We start from the raw sequence: 22,103 nt of genomic DNA on the forward strand, positions 1-22,103 counted from the left end.
AGAAACTGTTTATGTACTGTCCCGATCCGGAATAGGTTGTTATTTTCATTGTTGTACAACTAAAACAAAAGCAGTTTAATATATTTTGTTTTAGTAACATATTCACGAAAATAGGTAATCAGAGACGTCGGAACGGGGTAGACAAACTTGCTAATTGCCCTAGGCCCCGAACTGGAAGGGGCCCCATGGACAGCACTAGCATTGGTCCTTTTTTCAGTGATAAAATGACAGACTTTGGGAAGAACATGCACATGACTCCCACTAGCTGTCACTGTCAATCAGAATTAGCCTATTTTTCGACTCCTTATTGGTTAACAATTGTGGCACAGTTATGATGCCTGCATCGCAAGCGTAAATCAGCGTTTTATATGTGTAGAGGAGAGAAGATGTTAGCATAAAATCTATTTTTGTGAGTAAGCGTGGAAGGTATTGTACACGCACAAAACATGTTTTCGTACGCAGTATTTGACATTACGTACACGCAAAACTCATTTTTGTAAACGGTATTTGACATTACGCTTATGCAATTACTCACAGCTTGGCACTTTTTGCTAATTTTATTCCCAATATTCTTTCTAATATTTATTTCTTTATTTATCAATTTATTTGTATAGCCCAGTAAGTGTCAATTATACAAGGATTATTACTATTTACGGGCTAACCTGATCTCTATCTACCTTAGTACCTGATTCTACTGTTTAGTTTTAAATTGTAATATCACCATTCACCACTAGAGTGCATTCACGGCTTGGTTGCACTTGCACAAGTCTAATACTGTCCTATACCACATCGTGAGTAGGTGTAAACATTTTTGGGAGATGTGGAATGACATGCAGAACAAATATAGCACCTCAATAATCTTGTTTTTTTATATAAGATAGAAAATGCAAAAATGAGTTCTTGCACTTAATGTTGCTATTATCCAGTGGAAAAAACATCACACTATGTCAGGTGTGGGCAAACTACGGCCGGGGGGCCACATGCGGCCCGTTAAACGTTTTAATCCGGCCCGCCAAACTTAAACTTGGAAAAAATGAAATGAATAAACCTTGTTAATGTTTTATTTTCTAAATACTGTGGTTTTTCACAGACATATATATTGTTGTAATTCTTTTGTTCACTTTCATTTAAAATTAAATGTATTTTTTTTTCTCAGAGGAGGTGAGGTCACCAAAACATTCCATCCATCTGCTTCTGGTCCGGCCCCTCCGTCAAATTTTAGAAACCATTGTGGCCCGCCAATCAAAAGGTTTGCCCACCCCTGCACTATGTGGTTATTTTTTTAGTGTTCAAAACCTTTGTTGATGAAGGCTCAATCTTGTAATACATGCAATAAGAAATGCATTATGAAAAACAAAATGTACCAAGAACATGTATTTTGCATGTGTGCACATATTTTTTCCATAATTAAAATTGCATAAAAAAATGTCATCATTTAAGTTGCCCATCCTGCTCTAACCCAAAAACAAAGACGGCAGTTGGGACAGTCCAGATGAGAAAAAAGAAAAGAATATATAGTGGACACATAAGGTCATATAAACAGTCATTTGTAAAGCTTGAAACAGTGTGTACAAGATCCAAATGCTTCTCTCCCACAGGGCGCATAGTTTTACTCCCTGCAAAAGCTGTTATCTTGCATCGCTCCAATACCATATCTAAACAGTTCCCAACGCTTATATGTAATGTATGTGTGTGAGTGGGCCTGGTTGTCTTTAAATTTCAAGTGTGTGTGCCAGATTCAAATGCTTCTCCCCAAGAGGGAGCATGGTTTTACTCACTGCTAAGCAGTTATCTCCCATGTCTCCAATGCCATGTATAAACATTTCCCAATGCTTGCATGTAACCTGTGTGTGTGTGTGTGGGGGGGGTGCGTGCGTGTGTGTATGCGGGTGTGTGCGTGTGCGTGTGTGTGTGGGTGTCTGCATGCATGGGTGTGTGTGTTGCTCATAAATTCTGAAGTTTTACTTCACTGTCAATTATTCTTTTAAATATTTATTCAAGTGTAGGTTTGTTTTCCAGTGACCATCTCTTACAGGCCTTGCAAAAGAAAAGTTCCGCACAAAGGCAGGTTTCATCAACACTGTGTTGTGCAAGTATTCGAATAACACTGTTTCAGAATTATAAAGTAGGGAAAAGACAAAAAACATGATGTACAGAGGCTTTCCTGGTGGTCTGAAATGTCTTCTCATCTTGGTCGCAAGAGTTGCTTGTCACATATACTTTGGTTTTACTTGTATTAACGTAAAGATCATGTCATCTAAAAACCACACCCTATATTGGCAAAGTTAAAAAATAATTTAACGTGAATTTATTATTAACGCCTCATAATTTTGTGGTTGAGGTTTTAAATGTGTGATCTGGCCTTCCTGTGCATGGTTTGCTGCTTCTGTGTTTGAGTCATGCATTTGAGTTCAGCTATCATTCAGTTGTGACACAACTTTTGGGAGGAACGGGAGGTGATGAACAATCATAGTGAGTGTATTCACTGTAATGTGAGACACGAACACATGACCACACCAAAATTCCACTGAAGCTAAGTCATCTAAAATAAATTAAAATAGAATACAATGACTTGCAGATCATTTTCAAACTATATTCAATTGAAAGCACTACAAAGACAAAATATTTAATTCTCAACTGGAAAAACTTAGTTTCTCTTGTTGCCGATATACACTTATGTTGCTAATCAAGACTGCAACATGTTCCCAACAAAATGGGACAGTGGGATGTTTACCACATCACCTTTCCTTTTAACAACGCTCAAAAAGTGTTTGGGCATGAGCAAACGAATTGTTGAAGATTGGTAGGTGTAATTCTTTCTCATTCTTGCTTGATGCACATTTTCTGTCGCCCAAAGTCCAATACTGCATTTTGTGTTTCATAGTGCGCCATACATTTTCAATGGGATACAGGTTTATACAGCTGTTGTAAGCTGTTTACGTGTTCTGGTCTGAGAACATCTGCTCAATTGCTAATGTAAGCCGCATCTTCTTATTTTATCAATCTAGATATGTATTGATTGAAATGCGACATTTCTGTTCATAGCTACAGGATCTCCACCCTGAAACGGTTCTAGCCAGACTTCTGTTCAACGTCGACTGTACACCTAAGCATTCATTTTGTGTCTTTCATGAAACTTTGTTTCACTTTAGCAATTAGCAAGCTTAGCGACTCCACGTTTGCCTCCTTGGTTAAAACACAATTTGTTATTGGGGACCTTTATTTGTCACCAAGGAGGAAATGATCCGCATCACACAGCTCATTGCTGCTGCTATGCACTGACTTGCATGTAATACAAATAAAGTCCGAGCTGCTGCGGAACAAGATAGCTTAGTATTCAAGCAGCAACAAAATAAATAACTTCCTGGACAATGGGCGACAGCGCTACACTTTTTTTTTTTTAAATCAGTACAGTGCTGTTTAGTATGACTTGCTTCGTGAACGGCCGACTGGTTAGCACGATGGCCTCACAGTGAGAGACAACATCGGGCGTGGGTTCAATCCCAGCTCTGGCCATCCTGTGTGGAGTTTGCATGTTCTCCCCGTGCCTGCATGGGTTTCCTCCGGGTACTCCGGTTTCCTCCCACATTCCAAAAGCATGCATGGTAGGCCGATTGAACACTGTAAAATTGCCCCTAGGTATGAGTGTGACATGACCCGTGTCGGTCATGTCAGGGTTTTTGTTTGTTGTTTTTCACCTCCCATGCCATGTGCTTGTGTTTGTTTTGTCAGCTGAGTAGGGGCGTTTCCCCTCAGCACTCCGTCCCCACCAGCCACGCACCTGTTCCCCGTTAGCCTCGCACACCTGACTCCCATCTGCTGCCCCTAATCAATGGACTATTTAAACACCTCACTCCGTCAACCCATTGTCGGTGCATTGCTCCTGCTACGCCCGCGATACGCAATTGCCCTACTCACGGACATTACCACCCTCGCCTTGTCTGCGCCATTTGGACTGTCACGACCGCTTCCTGTTCTCGTTCACGCTCATGTTCTCGCTCTCGCTCCCGCTCATGTCCCTGGTCTTTGTCACTGTCTTTATTCCTCTGCTTTTGTTCTGTTTAGTCACGTTTAGTTCGTCTTCGTCATTTTTGCACCCAGCCATGTTTGTTTGCCCCAGTACCTTGTTTGCCTTTTGGTTTTGTTTTGTTAAATAAATTCCCTTTAAGTTACCCTTATCAATGCTTCCTCGCATTTTGGGTCCCCCTCCTCTTCGCCGAACGGCGAACCCTGACAGAATGCACCGACCAAACCCGGACCCAGCGAGGGGCCACTCGGACAACCGCCCTCATCAGCCTGCTCTCCCCTTACGTTCCACGATCACCGCATAGATAGTCAACCCGTCCCTCCGCCCCACTTGATTCTCGACGAAGGTTTTGAAACCCATACCTTTTCACCTCCTCACCTTCCAATCAAGTCTGATTACAAATATGATTTTGAGCACCCTGCCCCTCACGTTCTGGTCAATGCGGATCACGAAACCTTCTTCACGTATATTTACACTCTTTTAGGCATTCCTAGTCCTCCGTCGGTTTCCGCACCTGGTCACGTCCCCTTGGCATCCCATAGTTCACGTTCACCAGCACCTGTAACCTCGGTCCCTTGTGTCTCCCGTTCCCCTGATTCCCTATGGCGGCAGGCTGATAGGGATCAGGCCCCCCGTCTCGGCTGCGCCCGGGCCGCCTGCTGCGCCCGGCCCGCCTCCGGCTCCTCGTCAGCTGCTGAGCCCCGTCTCGGCTCCTCACCAGCTGTTGAGCCCCGTCCCGGCTCCTCACCAGCTGTTGAGCCCCGTTCCGGCGCCTCGCCAACGCCCCAAGCCCATGTCCCGGCGGAGCATGTCTTGCGTCCGTCCCAAGTCCCCTTTCCAGCGGATCACGTCTTGCGTCCGTCCCAAGTCCACGTTCAGGCGGAGCAAGTCCCGCGTCCGTCCCAAGCTCACGTTCCGGCGGAGCACGTCGTGCGTCCGCCCCAAGTCTATGTTCCGGCGGTGCACGTCGTGCGTTCGCCCCAAGTCCACGTTCCGGCGGTGCACGTCCTGCTTCCGCCCCTAGCTCACGTCCTGCAAGCGTCCCAAGTCCACGTTCAGGCGGAGCCCGTCGTGCGTCCATCCCAAGCCCACGTTCCTGCGGAGCACGCCCTGTGTCCGCCACGAGTCCACGACCCGCCGGCGCACGTCCTGCGCCCGTCCCAAGTTCCTGTCTCGGCGGTGGCCGATGACCCACCGCCGCGTCTCGTCTCAGCCTCCGCGGCGCTAGACGACCCGCCGACGCTCGAGGTTCCGGCGTCGGCGGTGGACAACTACCCGCTGCCGCTTCTCGTCTCTGCCTCGGCGGCGCTCGATGCTCCGCCGCTGCTCCAGGTTCCTGCCTCGGCGATGGATGACGACCCACCGTCGTTGCAGGTTCCGGCCTCGGCGGTGGACGACGACCCGCCATCGCTTCTCGTTCCTGTGTCGGCTGCATCTGGTTCGTCACCGCTCCACGTTCCTGTCTCGGCGGGGCTCGACGACCAGCCGCCGCTCCACGTTCCTGTCTCGGCGGGGTTCGACGACCAGCCGCCGCTCCACGTTCCTGTCTCGGCGGGGCCCGACGACCAGCCGCCGCTCCAAGCACCTGCCTCGGCGGTGGACGACGATCAACCCCCGCTACAAGTTCCTGTCTCGGCGGGGCTCGACGATCCGCCGTCGCTCCAAGTTCCTGTCTCGGCGGGGTTCGACGACCAGCCGCCGCTCCACGTTCCTGTGTCGGCAACGCTCGACGACTCGTCGCCGCTCCAAGTTCCTGCCTCGGCTGCACCCGCCTCGCCGCTGCTCCAAGTTCCAGTCTCGGGTGCGCCCGGACGTCCGCCCGAAGGGCCACAGTGGCACTCACTGGTCTGGCCTCCCGGACATCCGCCAGGTTGGCCTCGAACGTGGGCCGTGGACCCGCCGCCCGACCTCTTCCGCCCACCCTCGTTTTTGGACAATTTTTTTTTTTTTCCCTTGTTTGTTTTGGGACGTCTGGGATCCGTCCCTTTAGGGGGGGGTACTATCATGACCCTGACAGAGTGTGAGTGCGGATGGTTGTTCGTCTCTGTGTGCCCTGCAATTGGCTGGCAACCAGTTCAGGGTGTCCCCCGCCTACTGCCCAAAAGATAGCTGGGATAGGCTCCAGCACCCCCGCGACCCTAGTGAGGAGAAGCGGTACAGATGATGGATGGATGGATGGATGGATGGATGCTTCGTGAACCTGGGCACTTGAAAAACAATGCCGTTGTCTGAGATTTCGTTAATAAAAAAAAAAAGAGTCTCCCGCCCTCCGGCCACTATCTCCGTACCCATCCAACCTCGACCATCTGGCCTTATTCATAAAAATTTACGTTTTTATTCGTTTCCTTCTTCTTCTTCGTCTCCTTCTTCTTCATTAGCTCATTCTTCTTCTCCACGAACGTGCCCAAAGCAAGTAAGTACGCACAGTTGGTAATGGCGCTTTTGACTTGTTCTCAGTCAATTTTTGTCATTTGCTCATTTTGCTGAGGAGGTTGAGTTGAACTTTTGGTTGCCTCGCGACCACATTTCACGCCCGAGGGCCGTACTAAAATCCACCGCTGGGCTTGCTTAATCGAGCCCTGTTTTATAATTTTGTCATCTCCCACCACCCGCCCCAAAAATGGACGTCTGGCCGGGCAGGAGGGCTCGACCATTACTGGGAATGACTGCCCAGCCCTTTAACGTGGACAATTGGCTCGCACAGTTTTTCACAAAATGACATACCTCACCCCATCCTTGCTAGTAAACAACTAAGCCATTCGGGGATGCTGCTTTTGTAACCAGTCGTGTGAATCAGTTTAACATGTTCACTGAGGAATGTTCCAAACTGGTGGTTTTTTTTGTTTTTTTTTTAACCATTCCTATTCCATTTTTTTGTTGCTGTTGTCTGTCATTATGTATGCAGATATCAAATTCAAAATGAGAGAATATTTGTAAAACAACAAAACAAATCAATTATATTAATCAATTTGACTTTGAAATTTAGATACCTTTTCTTTGTAGTATATTTAATTGAATACGGGTTGAAAAGGATTTGAAAATTACTATATTCTGTTTTTGATTTTCACTTGAATTGATGTTTGGATGATGCAATCCAATGGTAAAAGGGATTAATGACAAGCCTTCAGTAATTATGGGCAAAGTGAATCGATATCTACAGTATGTAATAAAAGGATGTAATTGCTCAAAATATAATACAGTCATAATAATATGATGCAACTTCTATCTACCTATCGATCTATCTATCTATCTATCTTTATGAACTTCAAATTTAAAGGTTAAAACATTACTGTACAAATGAATAACTACAGGTGTGTATTTGAGTATTTTTGGCGGCCAAAGTGCAAGTTATTTTAGAAGTAAGCTTGTTCCATTGCACTGTTGTTTGTTGAACTACCTCAAGTCATTATCACCAACACACTCCTTATATGAAGAGTCTGATTGCTTAAATTGTCTGCTTCCTGCCACACCCGCCAAGAGCAGTGAGAATACTCTGCTCATGCACAAATTGCTGCAGCGTTCGCCACACAAAGATGTCTCCATGCGAGTGTGCCACATTTTGAGGCAATGAGAGGAATCACTGTCATTGTTGGAGAATAGAGTTGGCTATGTTCAAGCCAGGAATGGCGCAAACCGCCCTTCTTTAAATACACTAGATGACACTCAGTCTAACACGACCATAGATCATGCTCAACGCCAGATTTGCGACAGTCATAAAAATAAAGTCCTGTCTTCTACTTTTGTCCTAGAAAGCATGGTTCCAGTACATTCATGGCAAGCTATACTAGGTGAAGAAGTTTTTTTTTAAATGGTGAATAACTAGGATAAAATATTAGATTCGAGTATGTGGACTATGTGCACATGCATCCGTAAGGACTTACAATCTCAACCACTGATTGGCAAATTAGTTTCCGAATAAAAAATAAAAATGAATAAAAACAAAACAAACCTGGGTGATTCAACTGCCAGAAAAATCAATACATGAGGGTGACATTTAAGTAAATCTGCAAACACATTTTGGAAAACTATGTGCATTATGATGCACCTTGATGTAAGTCAACTACTGTATACTGCACAAATACACTTACAGTACACTGGCTATGTTTTCATATTATATTATTTTAACAGTATGATTCATATTGGACTTTTTCCATAATTAAACTACTTAATGACCAATAGTCATCACATCTTCTGCTCAATTAAATTATTATAATTAGTACACATGGAAATTGGATGTATTTACCTTGTAGACCTACAAGATGTGATTAGGGTAATGGGCATATCTTAAAAAGGTATTCAACATAACAATTTAATCCATCCATCCATCCATTATCCAAGCTGCTTATCCTCACAAACATCACAGGCGTACTGGGGCCTATCCGAGTTGTCATCAGGCCGTATACACTCCGAACTGGTTGCCAGCCAATTGCAGATAACAATTTAATATAACATAATCATGATGGGCCTGACCTTTAAAAAAATGTTTTTGTGGGGAGGTGGAGTAGTGCACGATATGCCACTGTGATGTGGCTCACTCTTTTACAATACAATGTACAATACAACTTTATTTATACAGCGCATTTCACAACAGCTGTAGCTGTGACAAAGCCCTTTCCATATTGTGTCATATGAATTAGCAGGAAATTAGAACACAAATTAAAAGACTTAAACAATAGATACTGTCCTACAAGTCATGTCAAACATTTTGGGTTGGTGTGTATTCATCTCATTTATTATTCTTCCACAAAGACGAGATTAATCACAAAACTGTGTTTACACTATCAGGGCAAATAGATAGTGTTAAAACCCGTTACTTTTACACTTTTAAAGATGGTAATTCAACTTCGACTAGACTTTTTTAAAATCCCAATATCTATGCTTGAGTAATGAATGTTATTACTTTTGACACCTCTGTCGTTGACCGATTATTTGGTAAAATAAATGCAGAAAAACTCAATAGAAAACTCAATAGAGAATGAATACAAATATGCAAATGTACATACAAATGAATTCATAAAAATATCAAAAACATTGCTCAATATATAGAAATGTGTTTTTTCCACGACTATTCAATCATCCAATTCAAACTATTATTGTCGATACTGTATAACTATTTCGGAAATTAACAACACACAAATTACAGGACTCTTGATAGTGTAATATTCGGTGGGCCGTATGAAAGAAGAGAGCTGGCCAGACGTGGCCCACCCCTGGATAAGGTGACGAAAACACTTTACTCCTCCTTTTCCTCTGCCTCGAGTGTCGGCACCCCACACTCTGCCACTGGATCCCCAGATAATCATGAGGGGGGCAGGGACCTGAGCAGAAGGGGAGGGGCTCACAAAATCTTCTCACCATTCCACTCTGCTCAGTGCTCACTTCTCCTTTTCATGAACAACTGCCTCACATTGTAGACCACAAGATGAATTCCCTGGTGAAATGGATTATATTTCTTTTTGTCCTCGTCTCTCTTCTTTTGAATATTATTCTGATTGGAATATATTCTAGCCGAGCACCCAAATGTTCCTCCCAGCGTGTGCATCCTCTGAGGGGAAAACACGACGAGCGCAGCCGCGTGTTTGCTGATCTCACTCCGGAGGAGTACTTGCAGGTCCAACGGTACATGCTCAAACAGAAGGACTTGGATATCTCAACCGGGCAGCTAACCAAACCCTCTGAAAACTTTTTGTTCTTAATAGACCTTTCTCTGCCCAAGAAGGTGGACGTTTTGTCTTACTTGGACGGAGGCGCTTCCAAGCCATTGCGCGAAGCCACCGTGGTGGTCTTTCACGGAGCCATGGGTCTCATTAAGGAGTATGTAGTAGGGCCTCTTCCTGACCCCACATACCTTCACGATGTCACCAAGAAGAAGTACAAGACGGAGCTGCCAATCAACACACGCACGGTCAGCATTGGAGAGTATGAATTGATGTCGAAATTTCTGGAGCAAGAATTATTCTCCAAGCTGCCGGAACTCATGAAAGAGAGCTTCGGTGCCAACAAGAAGATACTCCCATTCGAACAAATGCCCCGCGGAGTGCGATCAGGAGACAGAAAAACGTGGGTGTCTTTCTTCAGAAACATGAGCGGCATGTACATCCACCCAGTGGGTTTCGAGGTTCTCGTCAATCACGGGAGCGTTAATGAATCTGAATGGAAAGTGGAGAAACTTCTGTATAACGGTCAATATTTCAACACGGTAAAAGAACTTCAAAAGAAATATGTTGCCGGGTCTGTTAAAAGAATAATTTACAAGGAGACAGCTGATTATGGTTCTCTGAAGCCCAGGAATAAGCCTCTGCAGCTGAGCCCGCTGCAATACTACACAGAGGGAAAACGCTTCAGTGTCAGCGGTAACCATGTCCTCTATTTGGACTGGAGCTTTGCTTTTGGCTTGAGTTCCCTCACTGGCATGCGAGTCTTTGACGTGCGCTTTAAGGGAGAACGGATTGCGTATGAGCTGAGCGTACAGGAAGCCATGTCGGTGTACGGGTCAGTGACACCTGGGATGATTGTGACCAAGTTTTTAGACTCCAGCATCGGAATAGGTCGTTTTGCACATGAACTCGTCCGTGGAACCGATTGCCCCTATGAAGCCACCTATGTTGACACACACCGCTACATCGACGTAAAATCATCAGTTAGAACCAGGAATTCAATTTGTATCTTTGAGCACAACTTTGGTCAGCCTCTGAGGAGACACTTCTCTGACTTTTTTAGTAATAGTTATGGAGGGATGGTGAACAGCGCATTGGTGTTCAGGACTATCACTGCCATAGGAAATTATGACTACATGTGGGATTTCATTTTCTACCAAAGTGGATCTGTGGAAACCAAGGTGCATGCCACAGGATACATCTCGTCATCTTATCTGGTGGATGGCAGTTTAAAACACGGCCACCAGGTGGCAGAAAATGTCCTGGGGAACATCCACACGCACTTCATCAACTTCAAGGTGGATCTCGATGTGTTGGGTGAGTGTGAAGTTGCCTTATATGGTAAACAAAAACAATGATTCATCTGAGTAAACAATGAAAACATATTTTTGGGGTTCAGCCTTATTTGTTTATCGGGCACATGGTAACAGCTCATGTTATGTGTCTAACAGCAATTCGTGACACAAGTGGGTTCCCTTACTGTCGCTGTGAGATTTAAAAAAAAAAAAAATGAGGGTTCGGCGGAGCCCGAGTTTCCCATGAACTTGTTCCTTTTAGGCTTTGTAGGGGATCTCTCCCAGGGGGCAACCGCTCCAAAATAACTGCACTAATATATATTTGACCTGATTCTGAAAGAAAGGAATCAGTGAAACCAACTGGCAGTCTCAACAGTGCAAAGTTTTTATACATTTTATTTTAAGTTGCAGTATAGTCATTATTGCATCAAATAAAAAATTTTTTTCTACATTTACTTTGATACTTTGATATTTGTTTTATCTACTGTGGGAATTCATGGCTTTCAACAGAAGCATTTGTCGCCAAATTACAGGATCAACCTTCTGAGGCCCTTAAATGGATCAGACTTTGATCCTGTTATTGTGGATCATATTGGCCCGGTAAATGTTTCATAAATAAGAAAAAGGAAGGAAGATAAAAACTCTTGACATCCTTTGTTATTTGATGGTGAAATATGTAGTCAATGTATAAAATGTAATCATAGTAGCACAACAAAGAAACAAACATTGCATGCTTAAGCTTTTGAAACAATTTAAATTGAAAATAATATTGAAATGAGTACAGTACTGTTTGTATTTATGTTCATATCAGACTTTGTTCCAACCACATTCCACTGCTGGTGCACGGCACAATAGCAGCAGAAAACACAAGTCTCAGAATGTGAATATTAAATTTTGTTTAATTTGGTTATTTTAATTTCAAGAAAAAAGAAAATCATCTCGTCACTAATGGTGTAGTGGTACACTTGCCCGAGTTGTGTGCGGGCAGCGTGGGTTCAGTTCCCACTCAGTGACGGTGTCTATGTCTACCCTGTGACTGGCTGGCGACCAGTTCAGAGTGTAGTGCGCCTTTCGCCCGTAGTCAGCTGGGATAGGCTCCAGCACCCTCCCGCGACCCTGTACAGGCTAAGCGGTGTGGATAATGACAATAACATGACAGGTTTATCTCGAGGCAGCTTAGAGAGTAGGCACTGGACTATGTTTGATAAACTCTTTTACACTGCCTGTAAAGTCATCTTATTTTTAGTTGGTGCCATATGGATTTCAGACATTCTCCGGCCATTATAGTTAGTTGCAGAGTCTTAATGAGAATGCGTGAAAGGGACTGCTGGGACTGGGACAAGGATATATCCGTATTCCAAAAATATTCGAGAGCTGTAGCTCTAAAAACAAGAAACCTAGCAGTGTCTTGAGACAGCTTCACATTGCTGTGCAGGAAGTCCTCAAGTTACTACGTGCACTCACTCACTGCAGGCAATGCAACCCAGATCAGATTTTTTTGCCCATATGCAACCCAGATCTGATTTTTTTTTCATGACAGTCGGATGGCTCATTTCTATTTTTTTTCAAATCCGACTTGGGCCACTTTCACATGTGCTCGTAGATTGGATACGTATGGGATTTTTTTCAAATCCAACTGCAGCCGGAACGGCCAGGCCACATGTATCCATCACTGCCATCATCCGGAGCCCAAAGCGCGTTGAGGAAATAGGGTGCTGAAAAAAATAGATAAATAAGAGATTGCTGTCAGCTGGGAGATTGAATTTCCAAAGTTGTTTTGAGTATTGACTTTATATTTCACTTGAATTAAATCCCACTTGAAACATGAAGCATAAAGAGGACATTTATGGGGATAGTAATAGTTCAGCTTCTCAATTTTTATGCACGGCAATGACGTGACCTCATCTTTAGTGACATCTCTATAAAATGAGATTGAAAAGCCTCGCCTCATCATTACACCCAAATACTGTATTTCCACCCCTTATCGAATCGCTCCACGGTAGAAATGCCCACACGCTGGACCGCACTTACTTCTGTAAACTCCACTGCACATGCGTGTCACTTTGGGGATGCTACATTTTCACACCGCACTCCCATTTATAATGTAACGTGAACGCTTACACAAAAACCTTTTTCACATCATGGCCCCACTTTCAGCTGTGTTGATAAGTACAGTATCTGATTTATTTATTTCTTTATACATTTACTTATTTTTTATCAATTTCATTTAACTTATCTGAAGTAGGAAACGTGTATTTGGATCTATTTAGAGATTAAGTAAGTATTAACGCGTTCATTTCGATTTACACGGAAAATCGGGTTACATTGCCAGTGTAGGAACGAAACCTGTTCGTAAATTGAGCTTCCTGTATATATTGATTCCTGCATATATTTTAATAAAATCAAATTGATCCAAGTGTAGGCGACAGGAAAAACACCTGAACTCATTTTAAAACTACTTGCATTTGGTTGAAGTTTGTAAATGTGAAAGAACCTTTCTATGATTGTTTTGGTTACGGGCTTAAATACTTGCCTTGCTCCTCGTGCTGGGAATTGTGTCACTTGTTCACTCTATGTTCAGGGCAGCATAATGTTCCTCCCAGCACGTCCGTCCTCTGTGGCTCAAATACAACGAGCAAAGCTTTATGGTCGCTGATTTGCCCGTCACACACATCACTTGTGATAGGAGCAATTGTTGCTAGCTTACAGGTTCAGCACCCTAGTGTTTTGGAAATTATTTTCTGCGACTTCATTTTCAAGTTCTTTTGGGCTCTGTTCTAATCACAATTCAGCAGTGGCGGGCTATGCATTTCACATGTAGGCCTTCAGTGAAGACCTCCTTAGTCCGACTTGTATAAATCCCCCTCATAATACCATCATTTATGACACCACGGCTGGACAAAGAATATACAGAAACACAATTACAGAGTAATGAGTGACTGTTGGACGAAAGGTCCGTCTTGAAAAGGGCCTATTAAGTGTATCTGCAATTAAATCCACACTTTTCCCTCCTTCTGCAATTGTGGTTTAAAAAAGCAAGAATATATTATAGATTTTTGAACTGTCGGCAGGTATGATTTTCGGGTGTGTTGATTCCACATACCGCTGCCCCCTCACGAGTGAATAACCAATCACAAAACGTGTTCATCACCTTCAGCATAAGGTAGGGCTGGGCGATATGACCTAAAATCAATATCGCGATAAATTGGGCGATTTTACCTCGGTAACGATAAATGCGCAATAAATTCCCCCTGAGGACCAAAATCAAAATAAATGAAAGAAATGCATATTAACAGCTTTTTTTAATTGACCAACTGGTACACATTACTTCTAATGAAAAATAAAAGTACAAAAATCATTTGAATAAACAGTCAAAATAGCTTGCTTTGCATGACTTTAACTATGTCATAAAGAACAGGAGAAAAAGAGTACCTCTCACAAAATCTTTTCCTGCAAATATATTGTGCCGAGATGCTGTAATGCCATGTGCAAAGGCCTAGATTTGTGTAAAGGTATCTTGTAAATAATATAAATAATGCCATGTGCAAAGGAGCTAGTCGCCTGTAAGCAAAATGCTAAATAAAATGAAAAAAATGTCAATGGAATGCCAATGCCAAATAAACAAGTGTGCTTCATCAGGAAAATGTATATATGTGTGTGTGTGTGTATAAAATAAAAAATAAATTAAAAAAAACTCCCTCGGGTCAGTACCATCACAGAGGACTAGCCTTGCATGCAGTAATAGAGTGTTTTCAATTTGTTCTAGGTCGTTGCTAGGATGTTGTAAGCGAGAGTGAAAACTTCAGAGTGAGCTGAAAGAGGGGTGGCGAGGGGATGAATGATAATAATCTGTAGAGATCGTGGAGCGAGTGGTAAATTTAAGGAGGATCAGAAACCACAAAGCCCATTATTATTATGGGGAGCACAATGAGTGGAGCAATAGAAATAGACGATCTGAACAGTACACTCAACTAGAGGACCAACATGAACTAGACATTGTATTTCCTCAAAAGGCTACAAACACATGCCACGTACTGCTGTTTTCTACGGATGGACTGGTATCAGTGACAGAGACAATAACAAGATTGATTAATTAAAATGCCTTGTGACACAAGAACACAGAAGTTGGAGATAATCGAATAAATGGGGAAACAGGATTACAATTGACTTTTGTGTCTCTAACTTTGAGCTCTTTCAATCTAGGGTCTTCAAACCGCGATGCAAACTAGCTTGAAGTGTTGAATAAATTGCATAGAAAATGCCTTTGGAACACAAACAGAAAATGCATGATTTAATCTCGAATACAAGGAGTGAAATGTTCAAATTGACCCCATGGTCTGAGTCAATTGTCTTTTTTTCAGTCGAGACTCTGGCCTTTTGAGTGGCTTAGTTCATAGCGGGAGCAGCGCTACGGTTAGTATTCAGAGACGAGGCATGGACGGTAATTGGGCCAGAGGCTTGGAAGAGAACTTTGGTTGGTTGATAGAGATGGACCTGCATTATCAGTTACATGGGAATATGCCAACTCAAATGTTGCTGGTCAAATTTGTATTAAATTTATTCAGTCAAATTCAACTTGTGATAAATTGTGTAATATTATAATTGACCCCAGGCAGGTTTGTTACAACTGTCCCAAAGTGCATTCACAATGAGCTAGCATGGCTCAGAGATAGCAGCTAAAAAAATATGACAATCTCAGTGAAGAAATATAGCAAAATAAGCGCATAACATGACATATGTTTGATGAGTTTAACGAAAAAGCAGGCTGTGCAATCTGTGATTAATCACAATTGAGTTTAAACTTGTCAAATCCTAAAAATAATTTGGGTATCTGACATCTGACCCGTGTTACAACTTTCACATACTTTGTATAGATAACACATGTTTAGGTTTCACATTATGGAGCATTGGTTATATTACAAAAATGTGTTTACAAAATATGTTTTAAATATTTGAATATATATTTTTTCAGGAGTGAAGAATGTGTTCCAAACCAAAGATATGGAGTTTGTGAATGTGACATTACCATGGATGCCCGATCGCTATGCGATGGTTCCTCAGCTGGTGGAGAAGCAACTTAAAACGGAGAAGGTAAACTTTTTCCATCATAATTCTGTTTTATGTGCATGTCATAAAATTATTCCACACTCAAGAGACTATTTGTTGGAATTTATAACCTCGTCAAATATAGTACTCTAACCAAAACAGATTTGATCATGTCTGATGAACTGATGTGGCCCCTTCTGCAGGAGGCAGCTCTGCGTCAAGGTACAAAAACTCCTCGCTACCTGCACATTGCAAGCAACAAAACTAATGTTTGGGGTCATCAGCGTTCGTATCGACTCCAAGTAATAAGCTTCACTGGAGATCATCTCCCGGAAAGTGAGACCGAGGAACGAGCCATGTCCTGGGCCAGGTGAGCCCAAACAGCTTCAGTGAGATCTTTAAATTATAATGTGAACATTATAATAGGAGAAAAGAAAATGATCAATTAGAAGAAGTGTCACATTGCATGTTTTTTGTGTTTAATTATAGTTCTTCACATTCCCAGCAATACAAATGGAACATGGACTGCCTAAAGATTGTGCCTAATGAAATTTGATATTTTTTTAGTTGGTTAGTTTGTATTGTATTTGTGGTCTTGCTCTGTGGCAGACATTCTGTCTGTCTCTCCCATTTCTTTTTCACCTATTCCTCTGGATCCTCTTGTCATTTGTGCGCAGGTATAAGGTTGCTATCACAAAGCATAAGGATTTAGAGCAGACCAGCAGCAGTTTGTATAATCAAAACAATATGTGGAGCCCAGCAGTCGACTTCAGCAAGTACATCGAAGACAATGAAAACATTGAAGATGAGGTTTGTTGCGACTGAATCCTCAAATACTGATTCGAATGTACACCTAAGACATTGAGTATGCAGCTCTGGTTTTGTTGGCGGAAATATCTGCCTAATTGTTTGAATGTTTATTATAGGATCTGGTTGCCTGGGTGACCACTGGATTTCTCCACATCCCACATGCCGAAGATATCCCAAACACTGTAACTGTGGGCAATGGTGGTGGTGTCTTACTGCGACCCCATAACTACTTTGATGAGGACCCTTCCATTCACTCAGCTGATGGGGTGTATTTCAGTCCAGGCAGTGAGGAAAGCTGTGACAACAACAGGATGGGCTGCCTTGCTCAAGAGACCTGCAGCCCTGTGTTGGAACCCTTCACCTACGATGGCTTTGAAGCTGCCATGAAGTTCGAGGACTAAGCAGAGAAGACTTAGTGTTTGTGGTATTGAAGGTGCAACAAACATTTTAGGGGTAATGGAGATGTTTCATCCGGTAAAAATAAAGGGCCACATAAAACACACACACACACCTATACACACGCGCTCTTATGCTCACGAATGATATTTTAGTAGGTCTTTGTGTGGTGTCTGTCTTTTCTAAACTTGCAAAAAGGAATAGTGTGGTAATAATGGAGTCACACTAAATGCATAAAAAGATAACTGCTGAGTTAACAGCGGAGTTTCACTTATTTCGAGTTAAAAAGTACGTTATTTGTATTCTGAAGGTATTTTTCGACTATTCATTGAATGTGTCATATACACTTGGATATACTTCTACTTACTGTGTAATTCCACAAGTTGTGTTTTCTCTAAGCACTCCAACAGCTGACCAAACATCCATGTTCTACAGTCAGCAAGCTAGGGCTCCAGCTCACTCATGAACCTAAACAGAGTAAGCAGTAGAAAATAAATGAATGATTTATATCACAAATACTGAGCATAAATGGATCACCAATGTGCCTGGTCTGTAATGTGTTGGGTCCACACAATAAAAATCGCTGGATAAAAGGCACACGCATAACACATTTGATATTGTCTTTGAAGTGACTGGACAGCGTGTGCATCTTGATTTTAATGTACCTTATGGCAGCTGCGATAAAACTGTGTGCTCTATGCAGTGTTTGACTGTGTAGCTCTCTAGCACCGTCAAGTGTTTAAAGATGGCGGTACACTTCGGTATAGGGATCAAATAACCAGTTGGTTTGGTGTGCGCATTCTTGCTTTTGTCCACTTCAGCCTGCGAAAGTAGAGAACTTTTTATTTTGTGGGTGCTCATAAGAACTCACGTTTTATAGCAATAAATCCAAAACATTGCGCAGAACACTTATACTTTCACAGGTTGTGGACAAGAGTTGTGATATGCATTTCACTCTTTGTGGGAATTGGTCGCCGTTTTAGGCAACAGAGCTGAGAAATCTAGCTACACATTCAGACCACAAGGCAGGGTTCGAGGTTAACTTTAAAAACTGCTTGCCCATAGGGCAAGTGCCACTAAAATTTGCCTTGCCCGAGTGGCCAAATTACTTGCCCAACTTGGGCAAGTGACAATTTTTTTTCTCTTGCCCGAAGATTAAATTACCTTGCCCTGAGTGACTTTTTGAATGACAAAGTGTCTAATTACAAATTGCATGAATTTTTTGTACGGACAGTTCCTGCCTAGAAAGAATTAAAAATACGTTATAATCATAAGGGTTGCTTATATAAAAATGTATCATGTATTAACACATTAATTAGGTGTCTGCTGACCCAGGATGATGTTATTCCTTCATGAGTTCTATGTTGCAGACGTTGCAGGCATTAAGAAACAGTCAATGAAGCATATGTCCTTAAGGAGCTGGCAGGTGGCAGGTAGAACAGGTCCTGTGAAAGCTAGACGAAGAATAAAATGTTTATGGTTGTAAAATGTGTGCCACAAATGTAAATAGCATAAATTAATGTTGTTTTCATCATCAACCATGAAACCCTGCTCACGACAGCATGTATCATCCTGTGCAGTTATTGAAAATGTTAATTGTAGTTTTAATAATTAACAAATCTGCATGTTAAATTGGGAAAATGATATTACAGCAATCCAGATTATCAATTTTAAGTCCAGGAGAGCCTATTAATTGAGTAATCACATGAGTAAATTATGAGTGTGGGAAATTTGTGTATTCCTTTAAGACCAATGCCTGTGGCGCTGCCTCCATAAGTTTCATAGCATAAACAGAACACAGTCACTGACACTATGTCAGGTCACATCATGGAGCTAATGAATTAATAGCCAATAATCAAATATTACTCCCTTCCTTACTCACAACTGAATTGTCTACTTAAAAATATGCGAGCTATTTTAGTTTAGTCATGTCAGAGGAATCCGAAGTGTTCGGATTTGAACGAACTCGTCGCCACTTGTAAACATGCGCAGAAAGATGCGCAGAAGGTAAGAAAACTTCCGGCTGTCAATTTTCGGCCGAAATATCGTAGGTTTTTGTTGTGTTTTTCAAACTTCAAATGAGGATGCAACTACAGCGAGTTCCAATACTGCGGGATTTATTGACGTTCACTTTAACTCGACATTCACTGAACTTACTGATCCCCGTAGCGCCCGCCCATTGCCCCCGATAAGGTCAATGGACCATACCACAACATAAGGGGGTGTCTGGGTTAAACCATCACCATACAGTGACTACAAACAGATCACACCACAGTTTTCGTCGAAATTAAAGATATTTGGCTGCTTTAAAAAATGCTTGCCCGGTCGGGTAAATTGCCCATAATTTTACCTTGCCCGTGGCCAAATTTCACTTGCCCCGGGCAATCGGGAAGCGGTTAACCGCGAACCCTGCAAGGCGACGGTAGTACTTTACCAGCCAAGTACCGCCAATATACATCCATATATTATCTGTACCGCTTCTCCTCAGTAGGGTCGCGGGGGGTGCTGGAGCTTATCCCAGCTATCTTCGGGCAGTCGGCGGGGGACACCCTGAACTGGTTGCCAGCCAATAGCAGAATATTGGAAAGGTGGCTCATTGTAGTATATTGTATGAAAAAATAAGTTAAATGTTTGAACCCGTTTAAAAACAGAACGATGTGTAATTATGAGTATAATTTTTAAGGAGTTAATTTTAACTTCCTTACTCTATAAAAAGTAATTTACAAAGATTCAACCAAGACAGAAGTTGATGCAGGAATATTTAGTGACCCCTGTTGGATAAGGTAATATAGTAGGCGACTGGCAATTTTTGCAAATAATGGTGCGTTTAAAGACCTCTACAAGATCTCTGCACTCTACAGATATATATGTATGTTTTTTTTTGTCTGTTTTTGATTTGCCAATACCTCATTAATAATAATTGTAATCAGTGATGCATGATATAAAAATTTTCAACCAAGATCAATCACCGCTAATTTCCTGCTCTGTATGTCCGATACAATAACTTATTATTATTATTTTTTTTTTTTTGTGCACTACAAAATAGTTTAAAAGTATATAACTTTTAAATAATGACAATGATAATGGAGTGGCATGGTAGTGGTCGTCTCCCAACTCAGAGGTTGGGGATTCGATCCCCAGCCAGTGTGATATTTTAGACATATTCAATATATCGATACAGATGGTATGGTGGACAACTGGTTAGAACGACTGCCTCACAAAACATAGTTGCAGGTTTGATTGCAGCTCCGGCCTTCCTGTGTGGAGTTTGGAGGTTTTCCCCATGCCGCCGTGGTTTTCTTCCGGGTACTCCGGTTTACTCCCACATTACCAAAGCATGCATGCTAAGTTGATTGAACAATCAAAATTGTGAAGTTTGAAGGTTGTTTGTCTTTGTGTGCTCTGCAATTGGATGGCCCATTTCCTGGTCACTTCCGGTTCCTCCCTCAGCCACAACCCTTGCTACGTTATTTCTGGGTGCGGCCTTACTTCTTGGTTCTGCAATTTGGGATTTCACATCCTGGTTGCCATCATATTTGCAGTTCCGTCCCTTGCGATGTCACTTCCGGTCCCACGCCCTGCCCTTATGTGGGCATCTGGTGACATCATACTTCCTCCCATCTCATCTAGCGAAGGAACGAGTCCAGACTTGTTCTGTATACCCTTCTCTCCCCATCAATACAAGGCCCAGACATGTTCGGGTTGACGTCATCGTTCTAGTCTCACCCCCCAAGATATCCGGTGACATCATACTTCCGCCCATCTCATGTAACAAGGGACCAAGTCCAGACCTGTTCTGTAGGCTGTTCTATCCCGATCAGTACAAGGCCCGCTCACTTCTGCGGTTGAGTTCCCTCCCCTCATATACATTTTGCTTAATCACATCAGCATAATGCAACAATCATGCCGGTGTACTTAGATGGTCAGTATTTTTCTCATTTCATTACTTCAACAAAAATGGCTTTGTTAGCGAAGCTAATGTGGGTACCTTGTTATGCTCTTTACATAAAATATGTTACGGTGTTACTTAGTGTAGCTCTCACTTTTGTTTGGATGTTTACACCCAATCATGGAGTTACATATGACAGCACAGTGCAACATAGTCTGGTTGAAGTTCATAAACAGCATTTTGTTTCACATTATCAATGTTTCCACAAAAATGTCACTCCTTTGTTTTAGCAAAGCATAGGTGCATTTGTGCGCTTCTCTCAGTAAATCAGATAAATGGAATCAGGCCTCCATTATTCCCTGATAAGACGTTTTCAAACTTCTGCAATGTTCACTTGCTTATTTGAGAAGCCTAGTGATGGCCACTTGTGGAAAGAAAACTTATTTATGCAGGTGTGTGGTAAATTATTTTACTTTGAGAGACCGATTTACGGAGCCCGCCAGGGGACATTGGTACCTATTGATGGCCACTGAGGAAATCCTTTTTTTTTCAAGGGGGTTGTGTGCCAGTGTTTTATTATCTGTATGCACGTGAAAGTTGAGTGAAAGTTGTGTATGAGTGGATGAGACTTTTTACTCTCACTACCATTCTCCGGCGGCCCCAGAAGCAGGCTTCCCGCTGAGGCGGTGCCACGACTGCTGGGGTGACCGCACCAAACCAGCCTCAGAAACAGCTCTTATTCTAGAGAATAGGAGCATTCATTCATTAAAGTTTTAATGTTAAATTTCAATATTTATAATAGATATTGTTTTTAAAGTTGAGGAGACTTTGGTTGGTAGGAAGTTATTGTATTTTTATGCAATTTCAATCTTAGCCTCAATATTGACCTCATTTTGCAGTATTGCAATGAGAAAAATTACTAAATTGTCCCCACCTCCAATATTGGGCCCATAATTATCAAAACCTCTTAAGAACAATAAAGA

At 42.4% G+C, this 22,103-nt stretch overlaps 1 protein-coding gene across 1 annotated transcript; it reads left to right on the top strand.

Moving 5' to 3' along the window:
• The first annotated feature begins 9,406 nt into the window (after positions 1–9,406).
• aoc2 (amine oxidase copper containing 2) lies at positions 9,407–17,509 on the top strand. The gene is made up of 5 exons (XM_088318062.1): positions 9,407–11,001; positions 15,952–16,070; positions 16,229–16,395; positions 16,703–16,835; positions 16,952–17,509. The coding sequence occupies exons 1-5, from the start codon at positions 9,450–9,452 to the stop codon at positions 17,234–17,236; spliced, it is 2,256 nt and encodes a 751-aa protein (XP_088174188.1). The 5' UTR covers positions 9,407–9,449; the 3' UTR covers positions 17,237–17,509.
• The last annotated feature ends 4,594 nt before the right edge of the window (positions 17,510–22,103 follow it).

This window comes from Idiotropiscis lumnitzeri, chromosome 15 (assembly GCF_059441095.1).
Source record: "Idiotropiscis lumnitzeri isolate Australia: NSW breed Sydney's pygmy pipehorse chromosome 15, RoL_Ilum_1.0, whole genome shotgun sequence".
Classification (NCBI taxonomy): domain Eukaryota; kingdom Metazoa; phylum Chordata; class Actinopteri; order Syngnathiformes; family Syngnathidae; genus Idiotropiscis; species Idiotropiscis lumnitzeri.

Coding starts and splice junctions, on each gene's coding strand:
- aoc2 (XM_088318062.1), top strand. CDS start 9,450: ATGAATTCCCTGGTGAAATGGATTATATTTCTTTTTGTCCTCGTCTCT. Junction 11,002..15,951: donor GGTGGATCTCGATGTGTTGG/GTGAGTGTGAAG, acceptor ATATTTTTTCAG/GAGTGAAGAATGTGTTCCAA. Junction 16,396..16,702: donor CGAGCCATGTCCTGGGCCAG/GTGAGCCCAAAC, acceptor ATTTGTGCGCAG/GTATAAGGTTGCTATCACAA.